This window comes from Lineus longissimus, chromosome 3, assembly GCF_910592395.1.
Source record: "Lineus longissimus chromosome 3, tnLinLong1.2, whole genome shotgun sequence".
Lineage (NCBI taxonomy): Eukaryota > Metazoa > Nemertea > Pilidiophora > Heteronemertea > Lineidae > Lineus > Lineus longissimus.
In genome coordinates, this window is record NC_088310.1 from 2,968,184 (window position 1) to 2,987,609 (window position 19,426).

The following is a 19,426-nucleotide window of genomic DNA, read 5'->3' on the forward strand; positions in this document are numbered from 1 at the left end:
CGCAAGATTTATAGTTAATACTACCCTAACTTTTGAGTTTAGCAAACTTACTAATCTGATAATCTGGATTTGCCCCAGACAGGCAGAGAAAGGGCCAATGCGGATTTAATAGCAAGTTCCAAAAAGGGGCAGGGCGGGTTCAAGCAAGAACAAATTTTGTTTTTCAAGCGTTTAGAAGTACTTTATCGTACGACTTCACTGACCTCAAAAAATTTCAAGAGATTTTTCAATCATTTCAATCAAAGTATACAGTATCAAAGTGAAAAGAAGCACCTTTGAGTGGTACTGATCTCAGAGAAAAAACACTTCATGGTACATTACGTCAGAACCAAAAAATATCAGTCTTTCGCAGTATATCATGTTTCAACTGATGAATATCCGTTCTCATACTTGAGAAATCTCCAAGTCTCTCTCTGCTTCACTCTCACTAAAGGGATATTGATGTTTCATAACATCAACCTATACAAGTTGGCTGCTCTCCTGGTATGCCTGGCAAATTTCGGATGTCATCGCCTTTTATCGGCGTGAATCATCAGTCCCCAAACCCTGATGTCACATCGCTTATCTTCCCCATACCCTCCTTTCCTATGAAGCTTTCTCTTATTCCTGAAAAAGGCATGAGGCAGCGCAACAGGCCATTCCTTCATGACATTGACACCGTCATGTTGACGCGCAATCCGGATACGCGACTTCTGACGCCCTAAACCGAATAACAAATTAATTTAACGTGATCATCTCTGAGCCGTACACAATCTGAACTGCTGAAGAATGCCATCACAATCCTCAACAATATACCGGAATCGAAAATCTCCTGTAAGCGTGCCGCAAATCTGATTTTTCAAATAAAAATGAATTTGCTCACGCCACGTGTCTGTAATCCCAAATAATGCCATTTTAGGGAAAATATTGGTGGAGACGCTGAGAGACGGTCATAAGCATCTTGTAAGCCTCAGATCATCCGATATTATACCGATTAAGTTAAACTCTGCATCATCCAATTGCAATACAATTAAGTTAACAATCACCATCAACCTCCTATTCTTTCCGCAAACCCTTTAAAACCTCAGACAGAATGCACCTCTCCTAATTTGGTACGGCCTGATTAGGATATATTTTGAGATTTTCATTCAAACGCCAATAGGTTAATTGGCTCTTGTTAGTTTATCTTCCATGATCCCCAATACTGTGGAGATCACGTTTTTATAAGGCGTTAAAGTGCTCATCTGGATTTATCGTTCAGACTTCGACAGAATATTAACTAAAATCGGCTCTATCATTATTCCTGTGGTTAGATTTCAGCTTATTTTTTAACCTTATTTCATTTTATTAAACGAAAAAAGGTATCTTGACTTTGAAGACGTTAAATAGATCATCTGGACTTATCGTTTGGACTTCTACAGAATATTAACTAAAATCAGCTCAAATTCATCAGATGACGTCATTGGACTACGTGATTTGGTCAGAACATGAAAGGTCAGAACAGCATATGAAAACTCAAAGTAAATAAGACAAAACCAATGTATCAAAGCAGTACAGTGTTTGTGGCAGCATTTTGCAGTGTTCTCCCTTCCCAGTGTTTGGTATCACTGCACAAATACAACAGTGTACATGTGTAGGTCTCGAATCCGTCCAAAGTTTAATTGAATCCATTTATTCAACAAATTAAAACATTTTCTTACAAATTTAAAAGGATTCCAGTAAAATCCGAATGACTTGAAATAATGTTGAACGAATGTAGATTTAGTAGCCGATTTAGTAGCATTCTCGATTACTAAACCCTAGAAGAAATCGGATTTGAGGTGATAATCGCCATGATTTTAAACATTTGTACATTGCATTAGAAGTGGCTTACACATTACACAGTCAAGTACAACTTCACGCGATTTTCAGTGTTGAAACTAATGATTTCTAGCAAATAACTTAAGAAGATTTCGTCTTGAACAAACATCATAATGTAAACCTTTATAATGTTATCGTATGATTCGAATTGTGATTTACTGTGTGCTTGTGCATCGTTGTATATCATTTCTCATCCACGTACCTCAGGCTGAGGTATAGACATCCTGACAATATCAGGGCATTTCACTCGATGCATACATACTCCCTCAATGCGTACGGAGAAGTCGTGTTGTAGGCCAGTTTGCAAGATGATGAGATATAGAAGGTAATGGTATTTGTAATAGAACCATACGAGTATGCATATTCCGTCACCATATACGACATTGACGGACACCTTTTCCGGCGATATTTTTGAGTGCTACCCCGGTCTTCCATCCCCTTCGAGTATTTTCAATAATATTTTTCCGTTTGATAAAGGAACCATTTTTCTTGTATAACGCGTATATTTCATTCTCCATCTTTTATTGTGTAATAATTAATTGTTATCATAGTGTGTACATTTTCATTGCTTGGTGACGCGGCTGTTAACAAATTTAGCGGCAAACAATCCCGGAGTGTGTGAGAAAGAAATAGAACTTTATCACCAATTATGACCCATTATAAAACACAAAAGAAAATGTTTGCAAATAAGAGTTGTGGTTTTACCAATCGTCTTCCCATGTCAGAGCTCGCCTAATGGACTGTAAAAACCCAGTTCATAATCGAGCAACAGCGTGACGATTTAACAACGGATTAAAAAACGCTTTCTTAAAAATATTGTTGGTATGGATTAAGGGTGAATAAGGGCACAATTAGAGTATCATGGTCCTTTCTAGAAAAAGTGTCTGACTCCTTCCTGAGTCGAGGCTTTAGAGATTTAGTATTGTTCTGTTGGGTTTAGCAGCAGGGTACCGTTACTAAGTCAGCGGGGACTGCAGCCGTTTACTTCACCAGTGTTGCCGGGGAGCGCCCTCAGGAGCGCCGCCGGTTAGGGCCTAGCCTGTAGCCCAGCTTAGGCACTCCAAGTCAATGTCAATTTGGATCGGATATCCTAAATAAATCAAACAAATTAATTGAATCAGTAGTAATAAGCCCGATTCATATTATTAGTTATTGTGTGAAATCTGCTTAGACGGGTCTGAGTGTGTTTGGATGATAGATTGGAAGTGACCAAGGGTAACAACGGGAGTTGGGATGTGTTGCTTCAACTTAGCCAGTGATAGACCAGTGGCATTTTCCACATCGGCTCGTAACTGTGTAGTGCCTTGCAATGAATGGAACCTTGGCTATGGTACCACAAGAACACATTTTGTGAGCGAGTGCTCACAAAATGCAGTAAATGCCACAGCGAGAGATATCGCGATCGTGGGTATCATTTTGATACCCCCATAACCGACAAATACGCCTAGGGAAACGGATCCAGTTTCCTTTGATTCTCTTGAAGAAATGACGTACTTTCGAAAAAGATGTACTAAAACAGACGATATAGCTGCAATCTTGCTGAAAAGAAGCTTGTAACGTTCAACTTCCGGTTCGTGCATGTACGACGGACAATACTTTTACCATTTTTGCTGCGATATTTCCTACGAAATTTACGAATAATATGCTTTTGCAGAGCTTAAAGCTTTGAGAGATAAATGTTATTTGATTTATCAAAATCCATTCTTCTGTCGAATTTACCAAATCGTTTATTTTGTCAGCATGTCAGTGGATTTGATAGGAAATCCTTAGTTGACTTTGGATCAGTTAAGCAATACATTTAGACTGATATACGATTATAAACAGGTTGCAAATATGGTTACTGCTCAAATCTTGAGATAATCAAACATTTTGGAATTACTCTATACTCTTGTTGGTAAATTATTGCAAGTGATTATTTGTATCATTTCACAGAAGGGTTTAAATCGCGGGTTTCCTAAAGTAGATTTGGAGCACACGTTTGTCAAGTGTGGTGTTGACGTCTTTGGGACTCCCAACATTCGTCCTGGGAAGGTTTCTCATGGGATTATGACGTGAAAGGACGGGATAACCTCGTCAACTTCAACTCAGTGCGTAATTATAGGGTCTTAACGGTTTACTAGACTAAGTCCGATTGTTTGAAATCTTGGAGAAAACCGCCTAATCTCTCAACAACAAATATTGAAGAAATGTCCCTTTTTGAATCCATTGTCAAACGGGTTTGTTTTGAAGGGTCGGTCAATGGAAAGGCATTAGCAATAAATGGAAGTTACAGAACGGGTGCCTCTAACCTTAAAGACTTATATTTTCAACATGTCCTGGGGTGGAAAATTAACAGTCATGATTACGGCAGTTCTAGTAGCCTAAACGTTTAGTTGTTACGCTTCTACGCGCTTCAGATCCTCGAAACAGGTTCAACCGGTGCGCGGATTAACTGGGCAAAATATTGTCCCTTTTTGAGACCAATTTACCGTTATTGGTTCAAAGAATTAAAGACCAGTATTTCAGTCTTGTCGATAGCCGAGACAGACCTGATGCCAGGGCGATAAACCCACTGAATCTGACGTTGGTATCTTTGTGCTTCGATGAGTGGCAATTAGGCTGATTGTGTACAATGTTTACTGTTGTGAAAATCAAGTTGTCAGGGGTTTTGCTCAAATGAACAATATTGATATAACCGTCAGTTCATCGATGAACGATCCTTCTGATTCCCAGGGTCTGCACGGCCTCATACTTCGCCAGAGCGTGCCAATGAGAAGGGGGGGGGGATCATGAACTAATACTTCTTATATATGGTTGATGGTTTGCTTCTGGTTGCGAGCATAATGGTAACATGGCGAGACTAAGCGCCTGGTAATGAAATTTGCCCAAAATCGTTCCTGTGCATTGCCATTGGGCATGTTTGAGCGTGAGCTGCGGGTGTCAGGGGCTCAGATAGTCTTTTAGTCGGGGGGGGGGGGGGGCAAATCGCAAAGGGCAGAATCTTGAGGGTCAAAATGCTGCGGAAAATGCCTCATCTCTCGTCATGATGATCCGTCGCTTCATCTCGTCTGCTACGCGAGGCATCTCCAACTCGCCACCAATCTGCAAGAATTCGCGCCCAATCTCCCCACGTCTTAATTAAAAACACTACACCTGTCGACGACAGTATTAGCCCAACAAAGGTGCAATAACCCGCCGTACCAACACCTTACTAATCTTGCCAATCAAGCTCTTTGATTGTGCATCACAAATGTAGAGGATTACTTGCCTCGCCAGCGTTTTGTTGCCGCCAAGCAGAAAGTAGAAAGCCAGGGTTGCTCGCTGCCGAAGCCATGCGTTTTAGACCAACAAATGTTGCAATCATGTTTCTTTCCACTTACGTGAGAAAGAGAGGGAGCCAGTTAATATAGAGGTGGACATTGAAAAAATTGTAGCAGAAGGGTTCTGGTCAATGTAAACGCAAGTCTTCCCCCCAGATCCCCTGCAGTATAAAATTAATACAACAGGTGACAGCACAGACGTTTAGCCAACTCATCAAAGAAAGTGCATGCCCGAGAGATGTCATTTTTTATATTGGTAAATGCTGAAAGAACCACCCTCACTGATTTTTTAGAAGGGCAGTGGACATAAACCAAAAACTCTTGGCCTGATGATCCGCGTTCAATGTTACTGCGTCATCGCCGCACCATTTGTGGCATTAGCAGACGATCAAGTTGAAAAGTTGGCAAAGAAGCGTCAGCAATTAGGCGTCGAAAACAAAGAAGGGATGAAGCTAAGGGGTAGGGAAGGATTACAGCAGACATCTCGTGTTGGTGACTTCAGAATGTCAATGCGGTACCAGCCGAGACTTCTGCGGAGCTCTTAATGACATCTCCCGTAAAAATTCTTGCCATTTTGAAATCAAGATCCACTTAGGAAAAAGGATTTTTCATTTCGATATCAATTAATGGGTTTTTATGAGAATTCCTCATCTCTTGCGAGATTTGTATCATCCGGATATCACCTGCTTAAATAAATGGCTCGTTCTTCTCTAAACTGCTTAGGACTTCCAAGGGTGTGGATTTGAAATGTCTCCAGAGAAGTTGGGGGATCATTCACTCCTTCGGCGTTTCGCTTAATTTACTGGGAATTATTACGAAGCGGAATTGACTGAGCTGATGGAAGTCTTAATGGTACCAAAGGATAATGTCTGTATTGACAATTAATGATCATGATCATTCTATTCAAGTTATTATGACTTATCTGGTGGGGATACTGGGTGTAGTTAACTATTGTGGGGATTCAGCACTAGTTGACAGTGCCTTGCTGACTCTGTTCGAATCCCCCCACTGTTAACTCTCAGGTGCTTTACATGCCAACACAACGGTCAGGTCTCGTAGCTTAAAAACTGTCCACCTGGCGCTGTTCAAACATCAGCACCTCTCCTGAGGTCCCAGGTCTGATTCCTGGATGATCAAGGTATACTCACTCTTTGAGAGAGGGGGCGACTCTCTTTTACAGTGAAGGTTTCCTCGACATACTTATTAAACCATGACCGTCGGTCACCATCATCGTCTCCAAGAAACCCATAGATTTCAAGGTCAACCTGTCGAAGGTCAAGGTCATAGTAACCCTAGTCACCTTTGCTTGTCCGGGCAAACTCAAGTCCTACAAGCAACATGTGACATCAAGAAAGACACAGCCAAACAAATATAAGTTGCATCAATTTTTATTTACTGAATTATTTGTGGAAACAATGGATATACCCATTGCCTACATTACATCATACAAGCCAAGTAAGGCTCGAACAGAAAGGTCTACACAACAACACATGTTCCATTATACATAGACTGCAGCAGAACTTATAAGGTGTCCATATATATTTCACATGACGCGATATTACCATCCTCTCTAAAATGTTACCATTTCATGCACGTTAACTGATATCAACCCACATTCTCTATAAAGCAATTATTTTTACCAAATTCCTCAACACTTTGAAGTCATTACTGACAACCGGAGAATCACCTCACACATTAACTAACAAAACTAACAAAACTGTTCACATTTCTCATATATGTACAATTGAACTGAACACATCCTCATATACAACTAATTACAAACTATGATACAGAACATATTATTTAAGTTACTACGATTCAGTTACTAGAACTGAATTAGGGTAACCTAAATTCCAATAACATAAGAAACTTAAGTATAACATAAGCCAATACAACTTAAGAAACAGTAACATTTACCACATCCATTAGCACACAGATTCTATTGCAAACAGTACTGGCCAAAGGTAACATTGCACCACACTTGAAATTAGACTGAAGCAAGTTTCCAACAAACTCTCTCAGTGTTCTTTGACTCTGTGTTCAAGACACCCCTCCAACATAAAAGTAAAGTAGTCATGCTGTAGAGTCCTAATATTAGTAGTGTCGCATGCAAAGAATGATGATACTTTTGACCAGGACTGTAGGTAGGAGTATAACAAATACGGCAAGATCATTTTTCAAAATAAATATTGGAAGCAATAGATTATAATCAAAAGATTGTATCACGGCAAGACAGTCGAAAACAGAATCGTTCATATTTGTTTTGAAGTTACTGAATAAGTCATTGTTTTCACTGACAGAAGGTGAAATGGGATTTGACATGCTATGCATGATTACCATGCTAAATCAACTGAGCTAGATGCTATTAACATACATGCAACAATAATACCAAGTATTATTCAGTGAGTTACACAACTCTGAACAGCCAAGTCAATATCTATATCACAGAGCAATTATCTAGCCAGTTTCAAACTGTTGCAATCACAACCAGCAAAATAGCCCAATCGAAAAATTGCGAAGCCAATAAAAAAATCGCAATATCTTTACAAAGAATACACATCAGAAGTAACTGTGAATGTATGGCCATCTCATCCCAAAGCCACCATACCTAATGGACGAATATACATTCCAACCACATAAACCAAATTAGACCCTGAAAACCGTGCATACCGTGAGTCTATGGCATCAGATGATAAGTCCACCAACCCAACAATGAGATGGGGAAGTGACATTATCATTCGCTAATTGCACACTCTGTAGTCAGCAACCATACAAGTTGACGAGGCACTGCGACCAGCCACCAGAGATAAGGCCACTCTCATCAAATGACCATCTGATGGTGACCGCAAACTGTCATGTTTATAATCATTGGCTATGCTGCCTTCTGAACTCAACAGCGCAATTTGTTTTCATGTTGGCCAGAATTCGGAAGTTTTTCCCAAAGGTGAATAAGTCGAATTTAAAGTAATGTAGCTGGATATAACATTGCTGTTTTGCTGCAAAAGTCAAATATCAAATTGCTCTTGTCATCCATAACAGTCACTTTCACTGTCGAATATGTATGGCAGTGATCAACCATTTTCATTGTTTGAGCGTGAATTTGAACACACCACAAGATTTGAACACATCACATGATGTTGATCAGTCACTTGAACACATCGATTGATGATGATCAACCACTTTTACGGTGAATTTGATGATAATTCAAACTTTTATTCATGGCCTTACATATGGGTCAACAATTACACATAAATCAGCTCAATTCAGAACAGCCTATGCCAAAATGAAAGCTAAGAGTGTCTGCAATCTTACATCCAGAAAAATAAAATTACTCAGTCCAGGCTGAAGCGATGTCAGCACACTCGACAAGATACACTTTTGACACTTTGTAATAAACAGAGGCATTTTCACACACTGAGTGTAATCAGGCATGAAACGTGGAAATGGCCGATAGTCGAGAACGCATGACAAAGATGAGATGAGAAATGTGATGCGATGAGTGACGCACAGAATGTGTCAGTATCTCAACATTGCCATTAAACGAAATACCGTTTTCTCGTCCATTGGTTGAAAGAAGCGATTTACATGTCATACTAACCATTAAATGCATTATAGAATATTTGAAAATATACAGGAAATATACACCAAACAACATTTGTCCATTAAAAGTGTATTCAACTTATTCATACGGAACTTCATACAGTTGCTGTTCATGTACACATGTATTTCCAAAATAGCTACACTTTAGATTTACAGTGTAAATCCAGTATTTGTCAGTTTACACTGTAAATTAACACTTAAGATTCACAATTACAATGTAAATCAGCACTTATATATTTACCAAGTGCTTCTCCATGTGTTAATACATGTACACCGCAAACCAACACTTTTGTTGAGTGTTTATCCATTTACTGTGTAAACCATCACTTTGAATGAGTAAATCCACTGTTTAGTCAAAATGTAAACCATTGGTTGCATGTTAATTTACAAGTTGAAAATCTTCATTTACAATGTAAATTCCATGAATCTTCAATTATACTGCAGCACATGCACAACTTCATATTCTACTGAAGACAACAATGATCACATCATTAAGTGAGGAACCACTAAAAGCACGAAAATAACAGATACACCTCCTTTGTACAAAGATATGCCATACAATTAAGCATATTAAGAGATCAGCTTTAAGCTTAGTTCAATATTTCTACACATAATACATTGTCTACACTCATGTTCATCAATCACTGTGACCTAGAATATACAATATACACCAGTGTTGTCAAGCATAAACCGGTATCATCTTTTTCTTATGGGTCAGAGAGGGTCCAAACTTATCACTGGCTATGTTCACAACATTTAACACTTTAAGAAAAATCTCTCGGATTGCATGCACTCCAAGGGGTTAATATGGTGCCCCAAGCTAGTTATTTTGCAGTTTTCAGATTTCGGGTTTCCTTTTCGCCCAATGCAATAATCGACAAGCACATTTAAAGCATTTTCTATCACGAAAACTTATGCATTTTAATTGCAAGCTACACAACAGGCATTGTTCTACTACACATCAAGTCAAGACCGGAGGAAAAATCCATTAAGGTTACCAATGGGATGCGGATAGTTATCACAACGAAACTGCTGTGAACCGAGATGGCATCTCACCGACCCTTACCAGGCGTAATTGGCATGACAGTGCGAAACGATATCATGAAATTTGCACAGCGTTTTCTAAAGTGCCGTGCGTGGATGTGAACTAGCTTATTAACATGTTGTCAATGGCATCATTCCACAATTATTCATTCTCCAGTGACACTGGCAATGTTCGCTTGCCGATAATAGGTCAGACGGATTTTATCAGCCGAGTACACCTTCTTGGGAAATTTGGCTGCGACGTTTATCGGGTGTGTTCATCGTAATGATGAGGCATTCAGGCCTCTCTATTATTCTTTTCTCGCATAAATGAATTGATGAGCATACGACTAAAGAATTTCGCAACACGGTATCCAAAGTTTGGCAGCCAACAATGCATGAATGAGTACTGCATGGGAAATCGGCAAGGTGCCAAAGTGACCTTCTGGATTTCACTACACCAGGCCAAAGTTGTCCCTTGGCTGAGTTGGCAGTAGTGTAACCTCCCTTAGCAGTCGCCTTTGTAAGCAGGATACACTGTAATAAAGGCAGTGATTTTGGTGCCAAATGGGTAGTAGTGAGCTGTGCAGAATCAAGGCAACATCATACAAGAAGCCCCCAGAGACTATCATGGCCAAAGTGAATTAATAACACATAGTGGGGATGCTGCAAGTGCCAAGAGGTGGAGTTTTTTTCTCATTAAATTACCCTTTAATTAGGCCCGTCTTATTGTAGGCTGGCAGAGCGCAAACAGAAGTGTCAGCGATGATTGATAATTTCCATCCTCCACTCGGAGGAGAGGGGAAATTCTCGACGCTATGAGAGCGAGGCAGGAAAGCTCAAGTATGCGTGAAGAGACGAGAAAGGAAGCGAGTCAATCAATTGCTGTAGACCGTAATGAGGCCCAAGGGTCTTCGGTCTCATATCTAATTGATGCTCAAGGAACCGATGCTCCCATTGCTGCCGTAAATCGCGACGGGGGACCTGTGTTATTTCACGGGCAACAGCGCATATCATTAGTATGAGCACCCGATCGCGACGGCGGAAATATTATTGTCGTTAATAGAATGCAATGCTGTTACGGAAGTTGACGGAAGTCGACAGACGACGGTGGAGACTGTGAAAATGGCGACTGAGCGTCCTGTGCGCTGTTTGATATTGTTAACGTAAAACGTGTTTGTTATTGATGAAAATATTGAATAGAAAGCACGATAATTTGCAGCTACTCAAATTAGGCCATTACAAGTTGAATCAATGTCACATTAGAGTTGTGTAAGAGTGATTGGAGAATAACAAATGAACGTGTTAATAAATAATGATGGGTTCTTTTCAACCGAAAATAAAAGTTGTTTAATGTTGATTTATTCACTTTACTGAAATCTTTGGCTTGTTAAGTGCTTGACTCCAATTTGAGAAGTGGTGTTTTAGTGATGACAATGGATTATAGTTGTAATTTCATGATTTGTGTTCATGAATCTAAAGGACATTGATGGTCATTGTGATTGTCCTTCAAACATGCCCAATGTTCGTTTCTGCACTGGTAACTGATGAGTAACAATATCTCTCTCTTTCACTCTGTAATGTCATTAAACCTGGGCAACTATACTATAAAAGAAGTGCACATATTGTCTCTCACATGCACTCCTTCAGGAGTGCAGGTACTTACTTTTTGTATGTGTGCAGTGTACTGCTGCTTACAGGAAGGTTCTCTGAGTTCATCAGGTAATGCATTATTGCACTCTATGATAGAAGGCTTCTTAGAGTAGGATCGGGCCCAGCTTTAACAACAGCCAATATCTTCCAAGCACACTCCTCTGGCCCTCCCCAGGAGCCCATCTTGACCTCTCACTCAGCCCTCACGCACCCAGCAGTGTCTATTGGATAGCACATCTCTCCTTCTCTGGCTTGACCAAGTTACCCTGATTCACTCTCCTCTCCAACTCTTCATCATCCTCAATCCTGAAAAATACAAAAAAATTGGCACATAAGAACTCGAACATCACAGGAAAATGTCCGCATTAGAAAAGTTACACAAAAGACTTGTCGCATTGAGAGTGTCCTGAAACAAAATTGTAGAAGGACGATGACTTCTTTCTGTTCGACCAACACTGCATCTTTAACAATTTCTTACAAGTATAACAACATGAACAGCTTGTCCGTTTTCTGAAAATGCAATTGCTAACAAGAAATTGCGAGAAAATATCGGGCAAGAGCATGACATAAAACGAAAAGCTCAATACACTGAAAAAATAGTACTGACATCTTTTCGATTTGGTGATGCTGAGAAATTTTTCAGCACTCTTTTAAAACGGTAGAGCATTGGAAATTTGATGTTACACCAATGCCGAGTTTTGAGGAGAAAATCGTACATCACTTTTTGCATCTGGTTGATGTTTTGGACATCCGATGCACTACTTTGGAAAGAAAACACTCACAGGCTAAAAGGGATGACAAGCTAGACAGTTGAGCAACTTGCATTAGGGAGTTCTTTGCAAACCATCAAACATATGTTGGACATGTTGGAAACATGAACCAACTACAGGAACATGGAAGATGTATCATGTTCACCCTTTCTTCTTTTAAGAATGTAGAATATAACAGCATTCTTCCTTGTCTTAACTGAAATAGTTTTATAATCATATGGGGATATTCCATATGGGAGGTATTGAGTCCATCTTGGCACACATTTGTATTTGTGTCCTTCAGAGGGATGTCTTACTCTGAATGGGCTCTACCTTTCTAGTGACATCCCTCTCTCAGATAACCCCCACCGCACTGCTTTATTCTCTCAAGGATTTTCCAAACCAAGAATTTATTATGAAAATTTCCCAGTAGAAAAACATTTTTAAAACCTGCCGCTGCAGAACATGCAGAAAAGGAAGATTTTGAAAAAGTGCCCTGACAGCGACAGCCATCTCACGAACAGGGATTAATTCGCGTCACTCATAGCAACTCACATCCCCGACATCATTTTTTCCATTTAAATCCACGCAACAATAGGAAACAAGTGTAATCACTTTGTAATCCCTTCTTAACAATAGAAACAAACTGTTTATAAGCAAACCCATTTTTTTCAACAATGAAAATAACTATAATGTACTAAGGCGAAATAAATCCTCATAAACCGCGTGACCTTGAGAAATATTTCGAAATATTGCTATGGCCACCATCGACGATAATTTCAACTTCTCCCACGAAAATGCAATCGGGACATTTCAACGGGTTTAATTAGCATCCTTGAGTGAAATCCCACAAAGATCGCAAAAAATCTCTTTCACGGTTAGCTCGCAAAAATTTACATCCCCTTCTTTGCAAAAAGTATCAACCTTGAGGTAGCATTTCCCAAATTACTTCAGTCCCATTAAAATATTACTTTAATCCCTACAGCAAGTGTTTTGGCCTTCATTTCCAACCTGTTCATTTAGTACAGACAAGGCCCTAAAAAGGCCCCTCTCTACATTTTAGCCTTTGCACCAAACAGGATTCCTTTTTTTATCCTTTTTCATGTTCAAATCAGGCTAACTATTTACTCAAGTACCCACGCCACTCAGAACCTAGTTAATTCAGAAAAAAATCACAAGGCACAACAACTATGAATTCTTGAATGTACTTGGAAATGTCAATGAAATCATCAGACAGAACTCCACAAAACATGACAAAATTTTATGAATTGAATATCAAAAGCTAATTGAGCAAAGATTTTTAGTACTTCAACTACAAAACTCATTTATCAACTCGACAGTCAAGCAGGACCGAGACATTTTCACTAGAGTAGAACCGACTGAACCAAGAAATTTCGAGTTTCCTGTCTGCATGTGTGAGATACCGTCATTTGCCCCCCAAATCGAGGAGTTTTCACTTTGCACAATTTTAACGAGGGGTGTTCCAATAATGCACACATGGTCAGTTACGACATCCTGTGTTGAATACAAGAACTCACAAGTTTATAAACATGACTGAGAAAACTCGCAGGAAAATTACAATTATCATCATCTGGTTGAAAGGAGTGACACAGAGGGCATTTTTCGGGCACTGAAAATGAAATTTCTGTGATAAATGTTATTATCACTTTACAACTGAGTGGATACATTCTTCTTGCAAAATGCAGGAGTCTGACCCCGACAAGTACCGAAGTTTGCCAGCGTCGCTTTGATCATTGGACGCTACCGTCTCTAACATCTTAGAGACCAAAGACCCATGTGACACTTGGCTGAGTTACAAAGCAAGAGAGCAGAATATAGATGTGTGGCTCACAATGATATCGCACATTCGAGAGGTTAAACACGATATTGTATATTAAACAAGGTAATGTGTTTTGGTGACAATCGCCAGTTCTACTCAGCTAAACATGTAGCATTGTCCATTGTCTCGTGTCCAGTTCAGTATGAAATATGTCTCGGAGGGGGCAAACAAATGAGTAAAGACCCAACCGTTTGTAACAAGTGATCATGAATAACAAACAAATCGATACCCACCCATCGACCCCGAACCAATTAGGAGATCTAAACACGAAAGGATCAACAGACAATGGGCGCATCTTTAAAACATACATGATTTACATAAAGGATAGACGAGGAACCGCCCTCTGGCTATCGGAGTAGCTATCTTTGATGTCCACTTGTAGGGTGAGTGAGAACAATACGATTCCCCGACCATCTTACACACACCTATTTATAATTCTATCTCCTCCATCAGGCGAAACTCTCCCCGCTTTATTTGCCCAATTTGGCGTGGGCAATCTCAAAGAGTGTTTAGGTCGGAAGATTCGCCCACAGCAAGATATCGACAGGGGGGCTCATGATACTATTTCAGTATGGATGGCTCAATTTTGGTCCGCCTGGAGGTGTACTTGGCACCTGACGTTCTGACTTGAACCTCATTATGGACGGCGAATCACTGCGGCTTGTTGGAAAACTGGCATGTTGTGTGGCCAAATCTGTTCAAAATACGCAAAAAAATCTTATGGTAATGAACGGGAAAGCTTTATGGTGATGATAATATCCAAGTATAAAAGAGACGTCCGATAGGCATACAATTTTAATAAGGGTGAAGTGAGTGCGGTTAAGATCGCACCGAGAGCGTGAATATCAATGAATGGAGACGTACTCAGACAGGAGACACTTGATATATTCAAATACCTAAAGTAGTAACAAGTGCAGGACGATATCTCTAGGATTTCCATTTGAAAACTCTGACCCAATAAGGAGCAGTATGGCCTGGCCAAACAAGTTTTTCAATTTTGGGTTGGAGAAATTGAGAGAAGAGATTTTGTAGAGTCCTGGACAACAGCAGTCTGAGTATCAAAAGCTTGTTGCCAATGCTCCTTCAGTCATTTCTTGGTTGTAACTATCTTTGACTATTGTATAAACTCAGCAAAATTAACATCTTGGCAAAAAATTCTAGTTTACAGTGGTCTTCCTGTCATCAGTCCCATAATCCCCACCCTGGCCAGTCCATTAGTGTTCTACTGAAGAGAAAGCTGTTAGATTCTGGGGGGATTAGTGAGGCCAGACATTGGCAGTCAACTGGTCAGGCCCTAATAGAGATGGCAAGTATCTCTTGCTTCCTGCTCGCTGCCAATGGTGGCAGAGACACACCGATCAGAATCACCAAATACATCATCCACATTAACCCCACACTATTTTCAGGTAAACGTCTAGGCACCGAGAAATTTACTCCAATATCCAAGATAGCTGCCGAATTGGGAGTCCTTGACGGACAACATCAGCCAGACCTTGAACCTAAATATAACAGGGCACCAAAAGCCGACCGTTTTGATACAATATCTCACCCTAATCCCAACTTCACCCTTTTTGCTCCTGCAAATTGCCAATCGGAATCGTGATACTGCCTGAGGCACCCCCAGCACCGGTCTAGCGGAATTAATCACAATTTCTTTATCTCCTCCTAATATTTTTCATGTGGAGGGGTCGCCGCATCCCTTTTAAAATTGCAGAATGACGTGGCAACATCAAAGCCCTCGGCCAAAAAGACCTGCGTTGGTGAAGAGCGATGAATTTCGATCATAATTTGCGTTTTGTTCAACGGGTTAATCAAAAGACGCACAATGACAAGTCATTATGCGTTTGGTCCATATGCCCCGGATTAGCGGCAATTGCTGGGGATTATAAGGTATTACTTGATGAATAAATCACACAACCGTGGCGATGGTCTGGGTGTCATCAATGCTAGGTGACACTCATAGTTCATCAGTAGAGATGGGTTGACAAAGGGATGACATTTTTCACTTCATATCTTTTCTTTTTGTAAAATTTGAAGTATCAGTTATTGCTGCTCAGTACAACTGGCAGTGTGCATCACTCTATGTGGTCAAAACAGTTCATACACTTTCTGAGCACACTGAGAAGAGGGGGCCTACATGTGTCGGTAATTTTTATGACGATTTCTCAAATTTCAAGGTCGATTTAAAATTTTCCATACTAAGGGGGATTCGCACCAGCTCCATCACTCCCTGGACTTGAGCCTGTTTTGGGATGAGTTCCCTTAAACTTTAATAATGTCCTTCACTGCTCCCTGGTGAATTAGTCTGTTGGTAGCATTAGAACTTCTGACAACGATACCCGGCAATTAAAATGAAGTTTAATCGATACTTTAATGAATGCCTTCAAATATCGTCTGTTTTAGGATTAAACATTTAATGAGTGTTTTCACTTTAAAGTGGCAGGCTGCACCTGTGTAATGGCCTGTTGATGGAGGGGGACCAGTCATGTTGTCAGCCTCAGCGAGAACAGTCATGCATATTGGTCTTAGGGGGCTGTTCAATTGGTCACCCGGGGTTTTAGAAGTCCGCGTCTCAGCCCGGAGGGAGTAACCGAAGTTTGGGTGAAAATTTATGCCACATTATTTACTTAAGCTTGCCCGTGTGGGAGTTAAACTTTGCTGATACTATTCTCTGAGGGTGGATTAATTTTGGTTATGAAATTTACCACGTTTATTTGGTACACTGTGGCGGTCCCGGGACAATACTTAAGTGTCCATCTCAATTCCAACCAAGTAATTTCAATGTTTTCTTGTGAAAAATGATTCGAAACTTGACTATTTTTTGCTTTTTGGAAAAATGCCTTCAGATTAGCAGTATATAAGTGTGATTCCAGCAACTATCAGTGGATGTGACTCTCAACACTACTTTCAGGCCACTGAAAAGATGTATTTTAAAATAGTTCAACCACTCATGCCCCCACCCCAAGTCCTCCACTGGGTGAGGACAACCAGTCTTCATTCCTGTTCAACTTCAAGCAACCCATGGCAAACTCAATTTAGAATCATCCTCAGAATGAGAATGAAAATGGAACGCTGCTATGAACCCTGAGGGCGTACTTGTTTTGAGTAGGATTCCAAACTCCATGGCCAGAGGCAATGAGACGAAATGAAATACACCAATTGAAAGGGACAATTTGTCAAAATGAAATGTTTGATTGTTAGGCATTTATTGCGGAATTCCTGAGCCACTGGAATTGCTTATAAATTGATTTTATTGTTTTGCAAGAAATCATAATATCATTTCGATATTTGATAGATTTCATGAAATACTTTTTGAACTCTCTGACGAAAGGACGGAGGTATGAATTATATTGGCACTGACATGCACAAATGCAAAAAATTACAGAAATATCCAGAGAATTACGTGTTGCAACTGATGCCCTCGCCCCCAAGCATCAAATGTAACCATATTTTTGGTTGCAGCCGGGATCCCCTAAGTACACATGTAAATCCCATGAAGCATCTACTGATCTCCTTCTCGCCAAATATTGCCCAACAGCCCACAATCCAAATCTACAAACACAACACTTGAAAAGAAGATGAGAACCTCATTGGCGATGAATCTGCTACAAGCAATACCCAAGTCAGTTTGTTTATCCCCGGGAAGTACCAAAAATCCCAGACAGTTGGATTATATACTGTAACTTTCTTCCTGAACATCGCTGCTGCATGGAAACCTTTCAGCCTTTTATCACAATTTTTTCCCTTCAATTTCGCCCTTATGGTTTTTCTCTCAAATACTCAAACCACAACTGTTGACTATTCTGTGGTAAGTTCATGAAAATAGTGCACGTGATAATGGTGATGCTTATTTTCTTCTCTTTGCACACTGAAGGAGACAAAGACTATCTGAAAGTTTCATTAAAGAAAATATGAAAACACCACGTCATTTTTTCCAAAAGGATGGGAGGATCAACTATGTCGTAAGTGACTTTAGCTTGTACAGTATTCCAATCGAAGATGTCAAATTCTAAATCAGCTGCGGTTGTCAGGGATTACACAATGAATGTGAGGAGTTGCATCGTGTAACTTTCTTAATCCGCGCTGGGAAAGCCCAGTCGTTCAGCACTTAAGCAGTCGCCTCTGTCTGCGACATCAGAAGGCGCATGTGCATCCGTGGCTGAGTATTGTACCCAGCGATCCCTGAACACCCCACTCAGCACCCTCCCTTCCTGGCCGATGTTTGCTCTTTTCAAAAGCGGTGCATCGCCGCGTGAATAGGGCGGCCACTCTGCGTTGTTTGTCGTAAACGCTGAAGTAGGTGTTAGGCTGTTTGTTAAAGCTGGCGGCCTCCTACAGGACACCGCTACGGGGAAAGAGTTTTATGATGTTCACAGCTGTCTATTCTTCAGAGCAAAATACCACAGACTCGGAACTATTCAGAATTCTGTATCCAACATCTTTGACACTGTCATTTCCAGTTCTATTATGCGCTGAAACCTCTCGACAATTTCTAAGATCCATTTTTTTCACTCTTTCAATTGTGTCCGACTTTCTTCATGCATTGCCTCCTGCGTGCTTTGTAACATTTCAATATCGGCCGGTAAAGCGGTCGAACGTCTTGACAATAACGAGATGAAAATGAACGATTCATTAAAGATTTCACTTGCCCTTTTACTGACACATCCGCACACCGCTTCACACCCCCTTGGTCTATTTTTATCACAATTGACAGTCGAAACATTTGTATCAACTCTCAAAAGGTAATTTAATTGCCCGATAGAACTGACGAAGAAGAGTGACAACAATGTCAGAAGGTGAAAGGACGGCTGTTTGCCAAACGACATGGGAGAGCCAAATGCTGGTCCAGTGGAGCACCCGGCGAATGCAGCACCCACTTTGACAAAATACAAACTTGAAAATGTTGAAGAAAATGTTTGGTCTGATGAAGTATACAGACTTCCTGATGAATATTTTGCTCTTTATAGCAATACTGTTTTCAAACAAGATAAACAAAACGTTTGGACTCCCACAAATTTGAAGACCATTTTTATTGACAGCATGGACAGTATGCTCTGCCAATTTCTTAGTAGGGTGTTGTAGTCAAATTGTGTTTTGAGTGCATGTTTTGACCAGAAGCAATTCTTTAGATTTCTCAGTAAAATCATCCTTTTTCAAAATCTCCAGGACCCCATCAACAAAGGGATAAAATAATATTATTGAAAATGACAAGCTCTCAGAGGAAAGTTAACCTCACATTTAACCACTGAGGTAATGTCAACTCATCAGAAAGAGCCAACAAAAGCTGAACAGAAATATCCTATTCCGTGGAAGGGCTTACGGATAACCTGTACCGAGTTGATAGAAATTATAGAATTCCTCGCAAAACTGTTTTTGTATGTTAGACAAATCTTCACCCTCAGAAGAAGATTAGCCAAAATGGA

The 19,426-nt window shown here is 40.2% G+C and overlaps 1 protein-coding gene across 4 annotated transcripts in view; it reads right to left on the reverse strand.

Annotated features, from left to right (window-relative positions):
* Window positions 1-6,519: 6,519 nt before the first annotated feature.
* The window catches only part of LOC135485378 (EH domain-binding protein 1-like), an 88,996-nt gene continuing 76,089 nt past the window's right edge, over window positions 6,520-19,426 (reverse strand). For all 4 annotated transcript variants that reach the window (XM_064767350.1, XM_064767352.1, XM_064767351.1 and 1 more), the window contains one exon: window positions 6,520-11,720. In XM_064767350.1, the coding sequence (XP_064623420.1) occupies window positions 11,636-11,720 (85 nt within the window). In that variant the 3' untranslated portion in view covers window positions 6,520-11,635. The remainder of the gene's footprint in view (window positions 11,721-19,426) is intronic.